This window comes from Larus michahellis, chromosome 10 (genome assembly GCF_964199755.1).
Source record: "Larus michahellis chromosome 10, bLarMic1.1, whole genome shotgun sequence".
NCBI lineage: Eukaryota > Metazoa > Chordata > Aves > Charadriiformes > Laridae > Larus > Larus michahellis.
This window is the reverse complement of record NC_133905.1, coordinates 6,397,576-6,420,170: the sequence shown is the minus strand read 5'-3', so window position 1 is coordinate 6,420,170 and position 22,595 is coordinate 6,397,576. Positions and strand designations below refer to the sequence as shown.

Sequence of the window (22,595 nt, the reverse complement as noted above, 5' to 3'; positions counted from 1 at the left end):
TAGACAGATTGTGTAAACTTCATTTCCATAGGAAATCAGACAAAACATCCAATCTGCAACAGTTTTTATTTTTTATTTTTATTTGTTTTAAAACTCACTTATTTTGAGTTGTAGAAATAAACCATATCCAAATATAAATTGACAATTTCCTGCATGTTTTTAGAATGTTTACCATAATTTTGCTTTTTAGAGAATGACATTATAAATAAAATCATTTGAAATATTCCATGGTATTCCTTCAATTTTATGTTCTGATCCTCTAGTAAAGCCAAATATTGACTGTATGGATTGCTATGTTTAGTAGTCTAGAAGCTGTTAATATTCTGCTGTCTGACTGATCAGTAATACTGAGTGTGGGGAGGGATTGTTCTTATGTACTCATCTTGACCATTGTTGATTCAGTGCCGAACATTTGCTTGGATCGTGTGTCCTTAAACCATTTTATTATAGGGTGGCCCATTTGTTGAAATATTCAGTGCTCAAGGCAAGAACCCAGGAGCAAAATGGAAGATTTTTGGTAATCCATCAGCTATATGGAAAGTAAGTTTTTAAAGAAACTTATAAAACCTGGAGTATAAAACAGAGAAATGTGAATGAAGCTTAAAATTAGAAGGTAATGAGGGCTTTGACCTCACAGTGGAGTTGTCACTTGCAGTTCTGTCATTATGACAGACTATGACTACTTAAATTAGTTCTTTATGCCTGCTTGCAGACTAGGTTGGTAGCAGCATAATTTTATAGTTTAAATATTTAGAAAGCAATTTTGCTATTCTGATAATTAATGGATTGAGTGGGGCCCATTGGGTCATGAGTCCTGTCTGTTGGCATTATTTGTTTATAAAACATGCAAGTAAAGGACATATTTCTATGGATTATATTATTACCATCATATTTGAACTACTGTCATACTTGTAGTGCTGTCTGCCATTTGTGATTTTTTTTTTTAAAAGTAGCTTTGCATGTTAGTAGCATGGTTGGTTATGAGGAGAAGAATTCTATCAGGATGCTTATGTTTGTTTATTGTTCCTTTTTGTAGGAATATGATAAAGAAGTAAAAGGCTTTGTTTTTGTACTTGAGGGAAGCAGCCAAATTAACAAAATGCAGCTACCAAAGGAAACTAGACAAACTTGTAAGTATCAAAGAATTAAATGTCTGTGATGTTGTTCTGATTATTAAATCAGTCGTATATTGGAATGTAAAACTTCCATTAAGTTCTCCCTTACTTTGGGAGTAATTCGGTATTAGCAAAGTGTTTTTTCGTTAACTTTTTAGATCAGTTTAAAATAAGTAAAAGCTATAGAAATACCATATTAAAGTAAGTGCTGTAGGGAAGATCCTCATTGATACAAGTTGTCCTTGTGCTGCTAGGTTCACTTCTGTACCTGATCCTGCTGCAGACTGATGTCTGGCAAATAACTTCTGACCCCATTCGGCACTTACTAAAGTCAATAATTCTATTGGCATTACAGAATATGAAATAGGTTCCTGTCCTCTTTCTCATTTTACTTTTTAAAGTATTTTTACTTTTATGTATCAAGTAAGGACTAGCAGTACAAGGAAGTTATAACAAATTTCAGCCGTGTTTATGTAATCAGTCCTTGATGGGCACTATGGAGTGTGTCGTGGTTTTGGCCAAATTGGCCAATGGCCGGCGACAGATGCTCCCCCCCAGCCTCTCGTGCATGGGAAGGAGGGGGAGAGATAAAGAGAGATTTATGAGTTTAGAAGAAACTAAACTACTTTAATGAAATATTAATAGAATAAAAAAGGAAAATAATGAAATAGATACAGTATATATAAACAGTATTAAGTTCCCAGGATGATGTCACCATCAGGCACTGGGGAAGTCCCAGGCTGGACTCAATGGTGGGTGGGAACCGGATTCCAGAGTTGGAGTTAGGAACACACTGATAGGGATCAAAGGCCCATGAACAGACAGGGTCCTCCTCAGACGTCAGCCATTGAAGGAAGAGAGCTGACCCTTTGATTCCTCAGCTTTTATACTGAGCATGGGGCAGATGGGATGGAATACCCCTGTTGGTCAATTTTGGGTCACCTGTCCTGTCCGCTCCTACCCACAGGTGGGACCCCTCTACGCTTTTCCGCTTCTGACCCTCTAACGGGGCAAATAACGAAATTAGCTGACCTTGGTTGTTACAGCAATAAATAGAAGCAAGACCCTCACTGCATACCATTCCTTGGCACAAACTGTCTTATCACTCTGAACGAACCACTTCAGACACAACAAGCTGTTAATTTCAGAGAGTTAGAAGAGGCCTAGCTAAGAAATAAAATTGCTGAACAGAAAGTTGGTTCTGTTTTACCTCAAACCAGGACAGAGTGTTTCCTCAGGTTGTGTACTACTTGCACCAGAATAAACCAGAATCAAAGCAGTCTGTTTCTCAGGGCATACAGAAGTCATTATAATTTATGCCTTAAACTCCACTGCAGGGTATTATACCTTATAAGACTTGTAGTAATGAATTGAGCTGGTTTAGAAGTAACTGCTGGCTTCTGAAGAAAAATTGAGATGGTGATTTTGGTCAAATGAAACAGGAATCTTGTAGTATACTTCTCATTCAGGGTATATAATTAGAAATTGTTTTTTCCAAACATACACAAAAATAACAGGAAATTATATAGTTTGTTAATGCACTAAGGCCTTGAAGATTAATCTGATGTCTATAAAAGAAATTTACTGTTTTCTTCAGTATAATAAATATTAGTCTAATGTATCTTTCTGAGAAATCCAACTTTAATTTGTTTATTGCCAATGTTACAATAAACTGCTACAGCCTAAAATGAGGATTGAGAATTAGTGTTGCGGATTATCACTGCTAATAGTTTGGTTTTAAATTTACTTTAGCTAGCGCTACAATACTACAGTCAAATTTCCATCTGTTACCATTCCGTCTTCCCCTGTCTCTTCCTCTTTTGAGGTGTATGTAGCTCAAATATTTCACTTATGTCAAGTATACAATCTCCCAGTTGTACTGTAATCTCGGTGTACTCTTCCAAAATAAAAGATGTTATATGTAATTTGAAATTTTAAAGTGTCATTTGACCCACAAAAGACGGAAGTTCTGAATTGGCATTCTTTAGAAGAGGAACTAATGTTGCTGTTGAGTTTTGTTAAGCCAATGAAGAGCAGCCTGTACCCCCCCGATGGAATAACTAAGAAAACAACATAGGGTTCAATTCAGACCGCTTTGTACTATCTGTTTTCCCTTGATAGCTACCTGAATCTCAAAAGACTTCTTCTGTTTGTTGCCTCAGTTAAATCAGTTCTTCTGAAAATCAGAAGCCTACACTGAGCATTGTTGTCATGATCTGGATTGCATTGTTACCCAAGGGGTTTTTGAAGCTGTTTAATGAGGTGTACCTTGTCACAAACGTGAGAGCAAGTTTCATATGACTATAAGATAATCTTGATAGGGAAGTATTACTTTATTTTATAGTTCCTATGGGATATTTGGTGTCTGTGTGTTCTTGGAACACAATGTAGAATTGCAAGTAAAAAGAAGTTTTATTTTCATGAGAACCATCAAAGCCACAGATGGGATTTTTAAAACAACACTTTTATTGCAGCTTGAATTGGTTTTCTTCAGGTTTTTCTTGTGTTTGTATGTTGTGTTAACATTGGGAAACAGTGTTGCAGGAGTATAGCTCTGTGGTACAAAATTGAAATGCTTAATCGTGAAATGTGCATCTGCACGCATACAGCACATGTACTTAATTTTTTTCCTGTTTCTAGTGGGACTGATCCAGCAATTTCTGACACTTCAGATTTTTGTGCCGCTGGGACAAGACTTCTCCACTGAGTTACTGTAAGATGCATAAAATTTCCTTGAATACTTAATATAAAGTCAATGCCTGATTGCAGACATTAATTGTAGTGGCAGATTTTGCATTAAAGCATGGTGACTTATCAAGTCAATAAGAAGTAATTAATCTAATGAGATCATTATTTCATGGATGTTTTAAACACTGACGCTCCTTTGAAGACAGAACAAGCTCTAAAAATCAAGATGGTATAAAATCTGAAGAAATGGGACATGAATTGATCAAACATGTTAAAATACTGGCTCATGAGGGTCTCCTGAAAATTTGTAAGAGATTTATAAATAACTATTCCAGGGCCCTTTGGTTCAGGGCAAAAAGAAATATATATTCTAATAATAGGGGGGGGAAACCCAACCAAACAAGTTGTAAAAAGCTAGAACAATCTGGAGTGCTCAACTGGTATAATTATGTCTTGTAAGGAAAAAGATACAGTTGAAACAGACCTTTTTCATTGGTTTGATGTGGAATGTTTTAATACAGTTTTAAATGTGGGCAGTTGTCAGTCATTGAACACCATTTCTGCCTTAGCGGCACCATCTGTTTATAACCAGCACAGCCCACTCAGCTTTGTAGCCAGTAGAACATCTAAGATTTGGATTAACAAAAGACATATTATGCCATTAGAAACCCTGCAAGAAAAGATGGGTTGAAGGATATGCAATTAAACTGAGTAAAGTCAATGCAGAATTTTATATTTGTTTGTCTTTCTGTAGGTTTGCATTTATCTGAATCCATAGGTGTCAGCTTTTCTTGATTGAAGTCTCTTGTGTCTGGAATAAGGGGAAACAACCTTTGTAGGTTTAAGTCAGAGGACAAAATGAGATGCTGAGAAAATATCATTCCAGCTATACCGTAGTAGAGAAACTGTTCATTATAACCTGAATAATCTATTTGATAAAATTAGGATGGTGTGCCATTTCATGTTGCTGGGTAATTCTGTTATCTTTTGTGCCTTCGCATAAATATAGTCATCTTGGAATATTTTGTTATACTAACAAAGCATATGCTATTGCGAATTGAGTCATATTTATTAAAATTCCTCAGTCAATTTATAACAATCCATGCAGGTATTTTAGTTGCAGTGGTTTGTGAGGTAGTGGGCATTTATAACCTACATCATGTTTGTAACATTATACATTCCTCTGTGGCATGCTTAATTTCTAACATGATTTTAGAATCTGAATAAAGGATAAAATAACTTATTTAGCACAGATCTTCACCAGAGCATATTTTTGCTTCTCCATGGAACATGGGAATTTGAGAGAGAACACAGGGTGTATATATACCTGAACAGTACAATCTCATTTGTTCCCCACTTAGTGCAGAAGTATGCAGAAGTTAATAAAACTTCTTTAAAAATAAATTTAGTTCTAAAATTTTGTATTAGAAATCGAGTGTAACTTATTGATGTAGTATAAACTCTTTCAAGAATTGCAAAATAGACAGTGTATTTTATCCTAGCAGACTCATGATAATCCAGTAGATAATGTAGACAAGTCCTCCTTGCTTCATGTGACTGCCATTCAGTTCTCTTCATTTCAGATGTTTTGAAAGGAATCTCTTGCTTGTTTGTGGACAGAATATTGATTGTGCTGGTCCTTCCTGGAGTTTAATGTTCGAAAATGGTTTCTTACATTATCTGACTACTTACTACTGAATCTTTGAGTAGCTTCAAGTGAAAATTGATACCATACCAAGCCATCAAATTTCCTTTATATTAAAAAACACTTTGGCAAGTTTTGTAATAGCTGCACATGATGCTTTATGGTACGTTTCTTCCTCTCCCATTCTGCATAGAGATGGAAATACGAATTTAGTTTGAGCCTCATCCTCTCTTTCGCATTCTGTTCAGTGATCGATCTGATCAGCAAACAAGAATTTCTTCAAGGCCATCCATCACTGCTGGCATTAGCTGAGCTAAATCTTCTAACTCGCTGCTATCAACCAGTCATGCAGGATTCCTGTGATAAATACTGAATATGGAAACAACTGTTTAAATTAGCTGGTTTGCCTTTTCTTTAGAAGAAATTTAAGTAGAATTTTAGAGACTTTGTTAGATGGCATGATTAGATGAGTATTGCCACATTAACAATGTATTGATCTGCCTAAAAAATGTGTAAAATAGATTTTTTGGATGGCTGCACAAATAGTTCCGTAGATATCCAAATGTTTTCTCTGTTCTATTGTCACCTTGCAGGATTTTGTCATCTATTTCTGATCTTGTTGTTTGAGAAGAAATGGAACTAGGAGTGATTACAAACACCATCCAAAACTCTTAGATCTTCTTTTCTGTCATAAAGAGGTTATCTGTTTTCATTCTTTGCAAATCTATCATCAATTATGTCTTATCTCTAATTTTCCAGCTTTCTCTTGAGTAGAAATAAAATATTACTGTATTTTAAGATCCAAGAAAAAACTTTTTAAAACCTAAATTTAATTCTACTTTGTCCTTGTTATAAATATGAGATTTGGTATAAATATTTTAGATACTGAATGGTGTTATGAGGGAAGGAAAGAGAACTTGTCCAGGTGCTAATAAAAATATCCTGAGCAGCGATCAATTCCCATTATAGTACTCCTTCATTCTGGGTAGCAACTTGGAAGAAGACAGAAGTGAAATTTGCCAGTGGTACCAAAATTAAAAACTGTCCAGCTGGTAAGCAGATGTACAGAATTTAACCCACTTTGGCAAGAAAGATAAACTCACCTGAAGGTTTTTAATACTTATTCCTCTTCAGGACTATTGGAGTAAACACTGACTATTTTTTTTAATCAAATTATAATTATTTGGCCTCATATCTGATGTGCTTTCATTAGTCAGTAGAATTATTACCACAGTTGTTTTCTCCCACTACATGTAGTTTCATGAAGATACAAAGATATTTTTCCCCCTTCTGTTTTTCTCACAACCATGTGCAGACAGGAAAAGTATAAGATCATAGTTGAGGCTGGGAGGGACCTCCAGAGATGGTCTAGTCCAACCCACCTGCTCAAAGCAGACTCAGCTAGAGCAACTTGCCCAAGACTCCCTCCAGTTGGGTTTTGAGTCTCTGCAAGGATGGATACTGTACAGTCTCTCTGAGCAACCTGTTCCAGTGTTCAATCACCCTTAGAGTAAATTTTTTTTGTATGTTCGAAGAAAATCTCTTGTATTTCAATTTGTGCACATTGCCTCTTGTCCATTTAAATACTGGTGAGGCAGAGTCTGGCTCAGTCTTCTTTATTCCCTCCCATCAGGTATTTATACACATTAGTGAGATTCGCCCTTCAACTTTCTCAAGGCTAAACAATCCCAGCTCCCTCAACCTCTCCTCCTAAGTCAGATGCTCTTGTCTCTTAATCATCTTCATTATCCTGAGCTGGACTCGTACCAGTATGCCTGTGTCTCTCATATCAGAGCTGAGCATTGGACCTAGCACTCTAGCTGTGGTCTTACCAGGGCTGAGTAGGAAGGATCACCTCCCTGGACCTGCTGGCAGTGCTCTTCCTAATGCAGCCCAGATTGCTCTTCTCTTTCTTTGCTGCAAAGGTGCTTTGCTGGCTCATGGTCAACTTCTTGTCCACGAGGAGTCTCAGGTCATTTTGTACAAAGTTGCTTTCCAGCCAGTCAGCCCTCAGGCTGTACTGGCACGTGGGATTGTTGCTCCCCATTTATAGGACTTACAGTCTGTAATTTAAAGTTATGATTTTGTGTTTTAAATCTAGTTTTGTTTTGTTTTTTTTTTACTTGTTGAAAATGATCAGAATTAAGGCAGATGCTTGGTTTTTGCTCACATGTATTTTTCGCCAGGGAGAAGAATTTCAGAAAGCTTGGGAATAATCAAGCACAGTTGGTAGGCATTAGCTTTTGAAAATTTGGCGTTTTCTGAACTCTTTGGAATGACTTCTCAGAATTAGCATGGCCTGAAACCACAGTTGTAGTTTATTTTCACTCTGTGAGGACTGATGTTTTTGATCATACATAGAAGGTTAGTGGATTTATAACACAAAGAGATGTTCTGATTTATCGAATAAATGGGAACTCCGTGGAGTTTCAAACTCTGGAACACACCTGATAAGGTTTAAGAAGTTTTCTGTCAAAGTTTAGCTAGTTATGTGTAGAGGAATCTGCAGGGGAAAGGGATTAAAATATCTACATTCTTAAAGTAGTTGTACTTGTTGATAAGAAATTTTATTGCGAGGCTTGTGAACAGCACAGTATAGATTGTTGTACCATATTTCCTTTTTTCAACCAGTTTCTGTAAATATAAGTTTATTACTTTCAAATTTTTAATAACCAGAACATACTAGATTTTACATGCATAGCTAATTTATTCATAGACACCATAATAGCTTGAATTTATGTGAATTACATGCTAACGTAATTAGTCATCATTTTAGCTTTGCTGACAGAGATATGATAAATTATTCATGTTAATCTAAAGACCCAGCATGTTTTCAGATACAGAACAATAAAAATATGAATCTCAGTTAGTCTTGCAAAACTTCAACAAACCTTTTAAAATTAGAAGCAGGATATAGATGCTAATTCTATTGTGTACTTCTGACAGGATTTGAAGATTTTAGATAGAGGCTGAAGGTAAAACTTGTTGAACAGATTTAGCTGGAGGAATTTTGAAATTACGGTGTCTAATAAGTAGCATGAGGCTTGCTCCTTGAATTTTTGTGAAGGACAAGTGAAATACAGAAATGTTCTTAAAAGTATTAGGGTATGTTAAATTCCATAACTTACAAAGGAGATTACGTAATATATTTAAGAGTAAATATTTTTTAATAACTCTTCCAGTTATCACTTTCACTAAAGTACCAATACAGCATGGGTGGTCATTTAGAAAACAGGTATCCCAAAAAAGATATCTCATGATCAGGGTGTCCTGCTTCCAGATACAAAAAAGGATCCATGCAATTATTATATAACTGATAACAAAATGCACAGTCCTAGTTAAAATTATGTTGCTAATTAGATTAGCCACTTGGTCTGAAAGAAGATAGGTACTTTCTTTCCCCCTAGGCAGGATAAATCTGTTACTCTTATTCTGCATATATTTCTAATTTCTCACATTTGATACCTTTCATTGTTTCTGCAGTTGCAAAACTGTTCAAAGTCTTCTTATATGAATAACTTCATTGCTTGTTCAATTAATCAGTATAAAACATCAGGCATGGAGAAAGACTTTTTTCACTGTTGATCTTCTGTTCTAGAGCTTGCACGTATCCACATTTGGTCAAAATCAGGATAGATGATTCCTTATATTCTTTTCAGTCAGGACTTTATTGGCAGGCTTTCACCATGAGCTCAGTACAGTTGATAATCCTTTCCTAAATCTTGCCACTAACATTGAGATATTTTGCTTTATTTTAAATTGGTAGGCCAAAACATTTCACTTGCTGTTCTGACCCTGATGTGCTGCTATTCTCTTATGCTTTCAAAAAGGGATCAAAGCAAAAACAGGAGGTAAAATAATTTAACTTACTGGAACACTGTATCAACAGGTTGCCCAGAGAGGTGGTGGAGGCCCCATCCCTGGAGACATTCAAGGCCAGGCTTGATGAGGCTCTGAGCAATCTGATCTAGTTAAAGGTGTCCCTGCCTCCTGCAGGGGGGTTGGACTAGATGACCTTTAAAGGTCCCTTCCAACCCAACACATTCTATGATTCTGTGATCAACCTGTTTCTTAAAGGGAGAGTACAGTGGGAGTCTAATGGCACAGACCTTGGTGAGAATGATTTTGGTACATCCTGCAGGAAATTGAAGGATGGGGTTAGAAGAGTACCAGCTTTTCACTGTAAAGATAGACTGGAATTCTAACTTTAGATAAAACTGTTACATTCTTCTGGATGCTTAGTGACAAGTAAATTGAGATCTGAAAAGAAGGAATACTTAGTGAGAGATTATGATAATCCAAGTAACATACTTAGTTTTAAACTGGAAAGGAGATGGTTTGAGTCTGGTTAGGGCCAGGTAACTTACAGAGGTCCTGAATTCAGGTTCTTGACTCAGCTATGTAAAAAAAAAAAAACCAAAAGAACATTTTCAGAATAAGTTACAATGTGACTTCTTTTAAAATATCCTACATCTGGGTGAGGTCTGATTGGCCTAATTAATGCCTTAAACCAGTATTTTCCAGTGCGCATCCTTCTGGTGATATGATGAAGTCTTCCAGGTTGTATTTGGCAACAGTTTGTGTCTGCAGACCAGGAGGTGTCAATGTGGGAAGGCAGAACAAGCATGAAAGCCGAGGAGGAGTGCTGAATAGGTGATAAAGAATGGTAGGGGAAGCAGAGATCATTTTGGCAAGGAGGGGAGAGTGGAGGGAGGGGGCCTCTTCTTTTTCCATGCATCACTCTCCTTTTGGCTGATCACTTTGGGCCTGATAATGGACAGGTTATCCAGCATTACCATTTATTTAAAGACCAGGAAAACAGAATGATGAACAAAAATGTATTTCTCAGACTTTTAATAGAAATAGCATATTGCTTTCTTCTCAGACCAGAGCATACTCATCAGTCTGCCAACCTCAAATTAGATAAAATTTGTACAGTGAAGTCAACAGCTGTCAGAAAAAGGAATATTTCCTTCATCAGGCTGTTGTATCCTCCAAGGCTGATGTTACGGGATTTGTCTTGTAGTTGTAGTGTCTGCAAATGAGCAGCTAGTGTAATTGCTTTTTTTGCATATGCAGTTACAGGCAGTCTTAATTTAGTATAGCACAATACCTTTAGCTTAGTAGGCTGATGAAACATGGTGTGCAGTCTGTACAGTTCCCCCTTCTTCCACTAGTCACTGCAGTCCAAGATCAAGAAGGTTATTTTCGTGTTGCCATATTTCTGCATAATATTCAAAATGCCCTGAAAGTAATTCTTTTAACCAGTATCACTTTATCTTTGTTTAACTATATCTTTGCTGTGTTGGAACCGATGGGAGATACACTTTGTTTTGTTAAGTCTTAAGTTGCTAGGTAGTGAGTCTACTTTAATCTACCATACAATATGCTATTAAATAATAGAATAAAACTTATCATGGTGTTAAATATGTCCTGGTGATATTACAGAATAAATTATTGTCTTCTAAGACTTTAGAGAGAGGAGAAGTACTAATTATGTATATTTCAGTTGGTGGATTAATTTAAGTAACATAGATCAAACTGAATACTGTGTGTGTTTGGTTGGTAGAGTTAGTTATTCAGGATTTTCGTATGCTGAAGAAAGGCAAGGCATGATCCAGTGTTAGCAAGAAGACTTAGTTTTGTCTTTTTAAAGGGCAGACTTCTTAGCAATTCTTAGTAATTAGAATAAATGGTTTAGATGTGAGAAATACGGCTGTACTTAAGAGACCTGTTACATATAGCAGGTGTGAACATAACCTTTTCTTTGTCTTTGTAAACTTGAAAGGACAGATTGTCTCTTTAGAATAGATAAATTAATGGAAAGAAAAACGAAGTGGAAAGAATAACAACCAATAAACTGAAGAAAAGAGCCAACGGAATTAGTTGCAGGCATAAATAACTGCATTATGAGGGTAATTTGTTTAGATTCTTGAAAAGAAGTAGGCACTAAACTTTCCATATATTAATACTCATTAGACTACTTTGTACTGAACAAATTAAAAACTATTTTCTAGAATTATGGTTTTCTAAACGGTTTGGCACAATGAGCCATGCTTCAGAGGAACATACCACTATGCCTTAAAATGGAATTTACTAAATACTTGAAAATAAGAGAAGGGTGAGCTCATTTCAAAACCAAGAATCTTAAAATATTGATAGAAGTTTCTAGAATATATGCTATGAATATTAATGACCACTTCTAGAATGATTTTTTGAAACATGTGAAGTCCTAAGAGTAATGAAACTTTCACAACAAATTATTCTTGATCTGTGAAAATACCAGGTCATTCTTTCAGTTGCAGAATGGATTGCATATATGTCAATATCTTCTAGGGTGAGCTCAGGAGTCACCAGTTCTTTGTAATTGCTAAAATTCAGAAAGTTTTTCTAGTCTGGCAACCATATTTGATTGTTCTCTTTTTTTCATCTGCCACCAGCAGATGTATGTATACTATTTAAGGGGACTTTTTTGGGGTTTCTTCCTTAATTCTTTCCAGAAAAACATTATCATCAGAAAATTCCAGTATATAAAAATAAAGCTGGTTCTTCACAACCTGTTCTCTAGGTCTAGGTGACATATCAGTCTTCCCGATCTCTTATTTTGTGGAGATTTGATTGATTTTCAACATAACTGAGTCTGTTTTTATGAGGTCAGAACAAAATGCTCAGGATTTCAGATGATCGGGCAGCCAGTTCAATAACATAGTATCTTCTACAAGATGAATTTACAAGTAGCACATCAAATAAAACATATATGAAGTACAGACTGCTCCTGAATAAGGAAACTTAAGAATCTGTAAGCATGGCAAATCAGCTGACCATTGCTATTCCTTTGGGTTTCCTATCTTTAAAATAGAGATGATGATACTATCTAATGTTTCTGAGGCACATACTTTTAATGGAGAAAATGTCACTACAATTGCTAAGTACTCATGTACCAACATACTAGTAGTTAATCTTTACCAGAGCATTCTATCTGGATTTTCACCAGGATACAAAGAAATTTCCATTATAATAAATTATATGGGAGTTGTTCTTTGCTTAGCAACATCAATGAAATATCTGCTTTCTTGTTTGGTAAGCTTCTCCTTTAAGTCATTTATGAGAGAAACACTTCCATTTTAAGCATAAGTGAGCCTGATAAATGAAGCATCCCTTCAACAGTCCAACATCATTTTTTTTAAGTTCATTTTAAGCCTTGAATTGAACATTAACAAATGGTTATAAATTATTATACATACAGAAGCAAAGTGAATAGGTAATCTGAGAAGATGAGTTTATCTGTACTCTTCGGTAGTTGCTACCATTTACTTGCAATCTCACTATAGTTACCATTGTGAGGAGAATAGTCAATCAAAGTTGAAGATATAAAATAAAATTGAAAATTGAATCGGAAGGTTATTTTACTTTCAAATGCTTTGCAAATGTAGATGTTAAGTGTGAAATGAATGCAGTTAATGACCATGGCTGGGGGAGTCATGCACCTGCTGATCACAGGAATATTATTATAAATGAGGTTGATTTTCCTGTTGACTACCTCATTTTTCTCAACATGGTCTCATTACTTTTCTATCACATGCCTGACCCTTAGATATAAATACTCAAGCACAGACATAATAAAAATACATTAACTCCTATATAGATTTTTTTTTAATGCATCTTTGAAAATCAAGATGTGTGCTGCAGATGTTTCTTGGCTTTGTAGGTTTAACATAGGTAGTGCCTTTTGATAACAGGAAAAAAAAAAGGTTGAGTTTCACAGCAAGTACTCTTGAGTCATTTTACAAGTGAGAGTTCTAATATTCTAACTTCCTTTGAATTATTTCAGAAAAGAGTTTCATCAGACCCTTGTTTTATTTTTATTTTCTAAGAAGCAATGTAACTGAAAAGTCTGAAAGTTACACCAACTCTCAAATAATTATCTTTCTTCTCCCAGGAAATAAATTATTTTACAGAATTTTAGGACCATTTTCATTCTCCAATTGTGCCTGTTCTTCAAATGTTTCGCCTACTTTGGCCTGTAGGATATAAATATTTTTTTTACTTTAAATTTATTTACTGCAATAAATTTTAAGATTCTTTAGGTGTGATTATAACTATATATCTAAGGTTTGCTGCTTCTTTACAGCATACATACCATCACAAAACCATCTTATTTTAGACTTATGTGACAGTCTGATATAAATGTGTGTATTTTTATGTAAATGAATGTGTTTAGTATTGCACTTTAGAATGTAACTGAGCTGTACATTTACTGATGGCCTTTTTATTCCTAAGGTACCTAATATTCTTCAGGAGGGAGAAAGATAAAACTATTCATATAAAAATAAATAATAAAATATTGAACTAATATTATGTTGTAGCATCATTTAAAGGAACATCCTCCATTGAGAATTATGCGGTTTGAGTTTCAGCGAGAATAGTATTTTTATTTGTGTTTCAGCCATCACATTACTGCAACTTCGTGGTTCCTCAGCACAGTTGCTCAGTTCTATACATAACCAGGAGATCTAGGGGAGTTTCATGCAACCAGTACTCCAGTTCTTTGAAGTTCTTTGGTGCCTCAATTTCTTAGCACTTCTGAACATAAAGATTTAGAATAGAGTGGAGAGTTTCTGAAAACTACATCCATAGGTTTTTCTTCAAAGGGCATATGAGAAGTGATGGATGGAACTAAGCCTTGATCTGGGGCACAGGCTTAGCTATGCAGCAAACTTGCTGATGATCTTGGGTTAATTATTTCACATCTTGCTTAAACTTTTTCCAAAGTAAGATCAAGCCCAGGTCTTATGATGAAATCACTTTTCAAAGATTTGATGGTATTATTCATCCATACATAAATATACATGCAGCTCATACTGATATCTACTATGTGAAATGATAGCAGCGCTGAGGATATAATGTTCTTCGCCCCAGCACAGTACTGAAATTTCTGCCTTTGAAGTGCATGTGATTTATGAGAGGAACTGCCAGTCTTTCAAAAGGAAACAGCTGGTAGACTCTTCCACTTTGTTTTGATTTGCCCAGCCACATTATGAGGATGAATAGATTAAAGGACAGATTGTCTGCAAGGGAGAGGAAGAATCAATAAGTTCTGGAAAGCTGACAGGCTTTGTTTGCTTTGCATAGTGGTCTTAATGACTATGGGGAAACAAGAAGGTGCTCCCGTGTTTTTGTCGCCTGCACTAGTAGAACCTTTTGATGTTTACATACTTGCAGTATTTTTTTTATACTGTCCTTGTTTGAACTTGTGAATTGCTAAAAATAGCAAAAGTATGTAACTTGCTCCAGAGTTAATGCCCTCCTAAATTAACCTAAGGAATCCTTAGAACATCTCAGGGTGTTTATGAAAATTTTGGGTGACAACACTTCATTAGTTAAGCTACGAGTAGTCCTTACTAATGAAAAAGTATTTTCAGTAATAATAATAAAAAATTATAATCTACAGGGCAATCTCACAATTTTAAAGAAAACCCTAGCATTTAAACATAATGATTATGAGTAATTATTTTTAATAACACTAAGTAGTGACAAAGTTGTTTATTGTAATTATTTGTCATATTCTCAGAGGGGCTGCTAATTACAGAGAAACACCCATCTGTTAGAAACAGGCTTGTTCAAAAATAATAGGCAAATTTATCATTATTTCCCCATACAGATTGCAGCCTGTAAAGTAATTTCTGTTCTCTGGTCTAATAAGGTAGGACTGCTGGGGGATATCAGAGTGGTGCTGCTGTTGTGGTTTAACCCCACTAGGCAGCCGAGTCCTACACAGCTGCTCTCTCGCTCCCTCCACAGTGAGATGGAGGAGAGAATCACCAGCATAAAAGTGCAAAAAACTTGTGCATTGAGATAAAGACAGTTTACTAGGTAAAGCAAAAGCTGCATGTGCAGCCAAAGCTAAATAAGGCATCTGCAGCTGTTCAGACAGCTCCAGGAATGCAGGGCTGATTCACGCATAATGGTTACTTGGGAAGACAAACAACATAACTCTAAAATTCCCTCCTTCTTCCCCCAGCTTTTATTGCGGAGTATGGTGTCATATGTCATGGAATATCCCTTCGGTCAGTTGGGATCAGCTGCCCTGGCTGTCTCCCCTCCCAACTTCTTGTGCACTCCCAAACTACTTGCTGGTAGGGTGGTGAGAGAAGCAGAAAAGGCCTTGATGCTGTGTAAGCAGTGCCCTGCAATAACGAGAACACCCCTGCTGTCGACACTGTTTTCATCATAGATCTAAAACATGGCACTATATAAGCTCCTCTGAAGAAATTTAACTCTATCCTAGCCAAAACCAGCACAGCTGCTTGCAAGATTTGAAGGAAACAGAACATAAAAATGAGCCTCTTCATCAGTTTAAAGGAAGCCTAATCTTTGCCATTGTGGCTGTGGTCTGAATCTATTAGAAGTGTTCACTTTCAGTGTCCTTGGTGTCATTGTGAGATGACCTGAATAGTGAGCAACAAAATTCTGCATTGTAATTCACATTTGAAGGTATGTGCTCAGGAAGTAGAACAGACAAACAATGTCTAGTGTCTATCTTTAAGCCAACAGTCTGTATAAAATGACGGAGGCATTTTTAGGAAAAGAAAGCAAATGTTTTTCTCGTTAGCAGGTGACAGTGCATCCCAAGATAACACAAGCTTAAGGGGCAGAAACAAGTGTGATTATTAAAGGCTACTGGGTTCTCAGTTTGTACAAATTGAATTCTTTCATAGTCTGAAGGGCTATGGAAATCTAGTGAAGAGTATAGGCTGTTGAAATAAAATTAGCATGTAAAGTGATTTTATATATGCGGGAATATAGCCACCAAGCTTGTATTTGAGGATGAAATCTCATTACTCATCTTGTAAAAGAAGTAATTCTTAAATTCCATATTTGCTATGACTGTCATAAAGGTTCTGCATATGAATAGTTTTTTTGTGATTGCCCAAAGATACTGGATTATTGAATTGACAAAGATCTGTTCCATTCTTTCCTGCTTTTTCTTTCATAGGGTAACTGATTTAGGAAATATTAAAAGAAGATTGTATTTATCAACGGTCCACAAGGAGTTGTCTGTAACCCCTCTGCATGCAAAAATTCCTCTGTTTACGATCAAGCGCAAAATAGTAGGTACCTTGGGAATATTGCCTGAACTGCAGTTGAGCACACTTGTTTTATCAGAAATGTTTTATGTAAGTTTATAGACCTGTTGAAATTACTGTTTTGTTTAGAGTTCAGTTCCTGACGATTCAAGATACATGTTTATGTCCCTTCTACTGGATGCTATCAGAACCACTTAATACTACTGCTCTTCTACCCTCCTAACATTAGGAGATCATTCCTATTTTCCAAGATTAATGCTGTTTGTGGTGTGTTTATCTCTCTCACTTCTGCCGTTTATTCAGCCTTTGTAAAGTTCTCCGTGTCTTTGATACTTCTTCATTATAGTGCTCCTGTTCGTTTGTGCCTTCTCCTGTAGTGACCTTTCATTACATTCACTGGAGCTGCAGGTAGACTGTAGCTGATGGTTACTTTCATGTGCTTCAGGCTCTTCCAAATTCTGGTATATATTAAACAATGTATATGTCAAACTGATGAAAGTAAAACAATAGCCATCATCTTCTCCCTGTTCCCCTCTCCCACGTCCAGCCACAACATATGGTATAGCTGTCAGGATACAAAATCTGATGGTTACCATATAACATTGTAAAGAGTCAAGTCTGAAATACTGCTTTAGAAAATGATTTGGATACGAGAACAGTTAGATTTTTAAATGTATTAGAATATAAATATGCACCAAGAGAACTAGATAACACTTAGTGTACTAAGCGGCTGTGGATTTAAGGCTAGACATGAGAGAGAATACTTTACAAAATCCTCTGAGGTTGTGATTTCTTCTAAGATCATTTAGGTGAAGACATCTGTGATAATTTTGAATTTCAGGAATTTTCTGCTTGTGGGAAGAACTGGTTGGCCTTTTTTCAAATGAATATGCATCAGATCATACCCCTGAAGTTTCCATTAATTCAAGATCCACTAAAATGAAATTATTTTTCTTCGGTATAATTTCAGTTAGTTGGTCTTGGTGTTAGGCTAGCACAAATGTTTCAGGATTAAAGTATGTATTAATGTACACCAAGTTAAATTCAATCAGAGTTATGAACTTCAGTTATGTGTTTTAATTTAGATAATAAAACATCAATCAGAGATCTAAATGCTTTGATCAGTTATAATGTCAAAATATTTCAATAACTTTAATGCTTGACCAACCTTAAAGATTAGGTCTGTATTTCTTAGTATCGTGTCTGTCTTTTAAATGGTTATCTGTCCTTTTATTGTTACTTTTACTTAGAGGGAGTATGCTTCTTTCAGTGATAAGATAGATCTTTTACATGGCTCTGATACTTTAACTTATTGTATACACAGGAAGACCATTATGATCAGTATGATTGATTGTGAATAAGGATATAATATGTTGTTTGTTCCACCAGTAGAACATAGTTTACATTTTCATGTGCTAGCTTCCTGTATTTTATTCTTACAAATGATGCTATTTTTCAACCTCAGCAATAGAAATATCGGTTATAATTAAATATTGCATTTTCCATTCCATTGCTTGGTGTCTTCAAAACAAGTATTACTTTCCTTCCAAAATTTCAGACTTAGAAGCTGAATAGTAATATATGCACCTAATTTTTTTTCTAAAAAATATTTACTGTTTGACATTTAGAAACTACTACTTTTGCCTTGACTTTATAAGGAAATAAGGTATGTACAATCACTATGTGTTAGTATTCTCCCTTAATAAAACTTCAACCCACTGGTCAACTAAATTTTACACGTGAGTAATCATATCAAATATGCTACAGTTCTGCAAATTTCATGAAAATGGTTGCATTTCTCCTTGAGGCCATCTCTGTTTATTTCCTGGTTTTAGAATATTTGTTAGCATCAGCTCATCCTTCAATAGATACCCGAATTGATGAGGAGAAGAATTGTTAGGAACACCAGAACTATGAGCATACATGTTTTTAACCATCAGAGACTCAAAATGGAAAATGTAAAGCCACAAAAAAAATATTTTGTTAGTTCTTCTGCTTGTCATACTACTTGTTTTATATGAAACTTCTTTTTTTTTCTAGAAGGATAATGGAATTATAATATGGTCCACATGCAAAATAGGTACCTGTAACTGCTTATTTCTGTATTATAAAGAACAGCAATGTACAAGTGTTGAATTAAGTGGAAAAAATTTGAAACAGAATTTGAAGAGCTACATAGAATAGTGTAGGAGAGTATAGCACACTGATGTTAGTGTTCTAACAATGTTTCCTGAAACAAATGGACTAATCATCTAATGAGAATTAAAACATGTATTTAAGTAGGATCTTTAGCAACCCAGATAGTTATCATTATCTGATTTGTCTTTTGGAAATGCTTTATCAGGAGTGGATAACATTTATTATAAACAAGTGGTTTTAAGATGTTACAATACACTGGGGTCTTGTCCATACTAGAAATTTACCTGATAATTTTCAGTGTGGAAGGGGTGCAGGCTTTGAAGAGGTCCTTTTTTTGTGAATCTCAGAAAGAAATCATCAAAGAATCTCCAGCTATAGCCTTTGGAGCACTTAAGCTGCAGGAACTTTAACTTATGAAGTAATATTGAATAACTTTTTTTTTTCCCCTCAGAAAACCTTCAATAAATGTACTTTCTCACAAGTTACTTACTTAGAAATAGCTGCAAAATATATTGTAGATATGCTAGGTAACAGAGCTCACTTGGGCTGGCAGTCAGTAGGTTATATGTACTGATTTGTTTGTATAAATAATTGTTCTAAGTGCAAATACAGCAATATCTTTTTTATTATCAAAATGTTATACATTGTGAATCACAGCCTGTGAGAATCGAATACTCCACAGAGACTTCATTTATAGAAAACTATACACTAATACTCTTCTGCAATGATTAGTGTTTGGGTTTTATTAAAGAGTATTGTTTCTCTTTTCTAGTGGTGCAATATGTGTATTGACTTGGTAGCATTCACCAGTGAAATATTCAGAGGAGCTGTCTTCCAGTCTTTGGATGGAATTATTATTTCAGCTAACTGTAAACTGAGAAAGATCTTCACTTTAAAATCCAAGCCTCAAGATACAGCTGAGGAAGATGGTGTGTTATAATTACTGTGTAGTCTTAATCATAACTGTTCATATTATAAAATCAAAAGCTTCTCAGTCATCAGATTGACAATTTCAAAGATCACGATTTCATGAAATTTGAAGTGGTAATACAGCATATTAAATCTGCTAGTGTTGGACTTTGGGCAAGTAATTAAATATATGTATACTCCTTTGTTTTAAACATTGACTTCCTTAGAAGTATTTTATTGAAGAAATTCTGCAAGATTTATCAAGTAGAGAGCTTGTTTTAACGAGCATATCTTATGCTGGTAGGAATCAGGTTTTGGCCAAGACAAGAATATTTGAAAGGAAAGAGAAATACTTAAATTTAGCAGCATTTGCTGTTTGTTTTCTTGATTTTGGATGGTAGCAGCTGATGAAAGATTTCTTCTTTAAATAATTCAAACGGTATTATGTGAAACAGAGCAATGAAACTATCATAAACACCTCTCTGTGATCTTTAGTCCATTTATCCTAATGTGTCCTTGTTCATTGGGAAAGTAGTATTGGTGGTGAGCTGAAAAATGAGAGATTAAATTTGTAATAGAGCAGGATATTGGTCAAAGGTTTACCAGTCCCCAAACTAACATCATAATCCTGAATCGCTATTTTCCAAGGGAGAGAACTTCATTCCTCACTGATATTTGCAGTAATAGAGGAGGAATTGAAAAACACAGCTGGCACTTTCTTATTTCAGAGGAAGCCTAGGTATAGTTCAGCTTCAATTTCGTTCAAATTTTCATTTTGTGGCTTTTAGAGAACACACCTGAAAAAAGGGTTCTGGTTTCTGAAGGAAGGATAGTAAGCAGTATTGTAAATGTAACAAAATGTATCTTCCATTTGGAAAATCTAAACCAATAAGGGAGAGTATGTGATCATTGTGATTACTCTCTTTTTTGTTGGTGGTGGTGAGGTTGGAAAAAACAATTACTTAAAAAAAATGACTACAGAGAGAGTCTGGTAAAATCTCTGCAGAAACTGCATCTAGAGGCCTCACTGTCTTTAATTTAATTTAATCCCGCCAGTGCATTGTTTTATCTTCTTCCATTCTAAACAGTTTTTGAAATGTGTGTGAATGTTCTAAATTAGTTCCAAAATATAGTTAACATAATGAGCAGACAGCTTTAATAAACTGTATGCATGGTAAAATCTTACACTTTTAATTACTGGATTATCAATTCTATGATTATTAAACAGCCGGTGGGCATTAGAATTTTCTGTGTGCTTATGAATTTCCTTATCTAGACAAGTCTTAAAGTTATGTTACAACTCAAAGTTTGGCCATATTAAAATAACTCTATACTCCATACCTAATTACAGAAAAACAACAGTAGTTTTTTGTTATTATTAATTAACTTTCAGTTAACAATCATGATTTGATAAAGTTTTTTTCCTCTCAGATGATTGGACCAGTTAGTTAATCTCCACTGAATGCAATGACATTGCAACTTGTCATGTGGGTCGAGTTCTTTGCTTAAACTTCCTTAGTAGTGGAAGTAGTGATTTCAAGGTGCAATGTGTGCATTATTCTATCTTAGTAGTTCGTACACAGTATGTTTTGCATTCTTAAAATGGTGACAAGCGGAAGGGAGAAACCACATATACTAAGAAACTATTTCTGTATGAGATCCTTGAGATAGAAGAGGAAAGAATTCATCTTCTCTGCCCCATGATATTGAGGCATACAAGCTTGATATATACCTAGTTTCTGGTTTCCATAGTAATCCTGAAGTTATGTATGGGGTTTTTATCACTAAGTATTGTCTTGCAGCAGTAAATAAAACACCAGCTTGGTGAAAAAATGGTTGTTAGCATTTATCTTACTTAAATATGTCCACTACTGAAATACAACATGGCACACTTGAATTTTTCTATTAGGATCTCAATACTTGATGCATTATTTGGGTTTGGGGTTATGTTTTCCTCTTCTTATCCTTGGAAAGGAGGCTAATTTCATTAGCTTACTATATTCGAGCATTACAAAATTTGGGATGAATTTGGATCACAACATCAGGAATGGTTCTGACTCTGGATACCTTTCTTTGTAGACAATAAATTTCATAAACTCAGTCTATATTGATTATCAAAGGGAAAGCAGAGACAATCAGATCACGTTCTACTAGTACCTGATGTCACAGGAATACATAGTTGACAGCTTTTTAGTTAATCATAAAAGCGTAATGGTGTCCAAAGTTTGGAATTAAAGCTTGTCAGATTCTTTATTTGCATATGTGGAACATCTTTATTTGCTACATCAGTCCCACTGATATCAGTACTATTTTCAGATGTTCATTTTGTCTGAAAATCAGTATATCAGTATTAGAATTGAATCTGAGTTGCAATAAAAATTAACAAAATGTATTTTGTGTTTCTGTTTTGCTTGCCAAATCAAAGTTGATTTACAGTGACTATTCCAGCCATTTGTGCACGTTTCTTAGTTTAAACATTCAAATTTTTTGGCCTAAAAAAATACACAATATCATTTTAAAATTTACATGCTTATTGTCTTAAAAGTGAACAATTGCAGCAAATTTTTCAAATTACTATAAACTATTAAACTATTATAACCATATGAACTAAAATGTATGTAATCTAACAGATAATGTAAGTTGACTTTAATTCCATTGTGTCATCTGAGTGAAGTAAAGCCCATATTTTTTGATTCTAGGTATGTGTGTTGTTCCGTCTATGCGATGTGAGCCCACAGATGTTATTCCTCGAACCTGCCAGCTAAATACAGATGTGCCACAAGTTACACAATTGCTGAACCTGACTAAAATTCGTGAGCAAGAAATAAAATGCAGCAGATATCCAGTAACAGTGCAAGAAACAGGTATTCCATTGTATTAAAATACTGTGAATACAATCTATACAATATGCATACAAATAATGGGGTTTTTTGTAAAAGTGCATGTTAAGAGTTCCACTGTCTTAAAATAAAACATGACAGCTCTTGCATAGCTGTAATGTCATGAGCACAT

At 35.1% G+C, this 22,595-nt stretch overlaps 1 protein-coding gene across 13 annotated transcripts in view; it reads left to right on the top strand.

The window, feature by feature from the left end:
• The window catches only part of CFAP20DC (CFAP20 domain containing), a 99,901-nt gene that overhangs the window by 6,429 nt on the left and 70,877 nt on the right, over positions 1 to 22,595 (top strand). For all 13 annotated transcript variants that reach the window (XR_012589330.1, XR_012589328.1, XR_012589331.1 and 10 more), the window contains 6 exons: positions 451 to 540; positions 1,037 to 1,130; positions 3,756 to 3,828; positions 16,445 to 16,559; positions 19,447 to 19,603; positions 22,283 to 22,447. Coding sequence is in view for 6 of the 13 variants with exons in the window: in XM_074602705.1 (XP_074458806.1) it covers positions 451 to 540; positions 1,037 to 1,130; positions 3,756 to 3,828; positions 16,445 to 16,559; positions 19,447 to 19,603; positions 22,283 to 22,447 (694 nt within the window). In the remaining 7 variants the exon portion in view is untranslated. The remainder of the gene's footprint in view (positions 1 to 450; positions 541 to 1,036; positions 1,131 to 3,755; positions 3,829 to 16,444; positions 16,560 to 19,446; positions 19,604 to 22,282; positions 22,448 to 22,595) is intronic.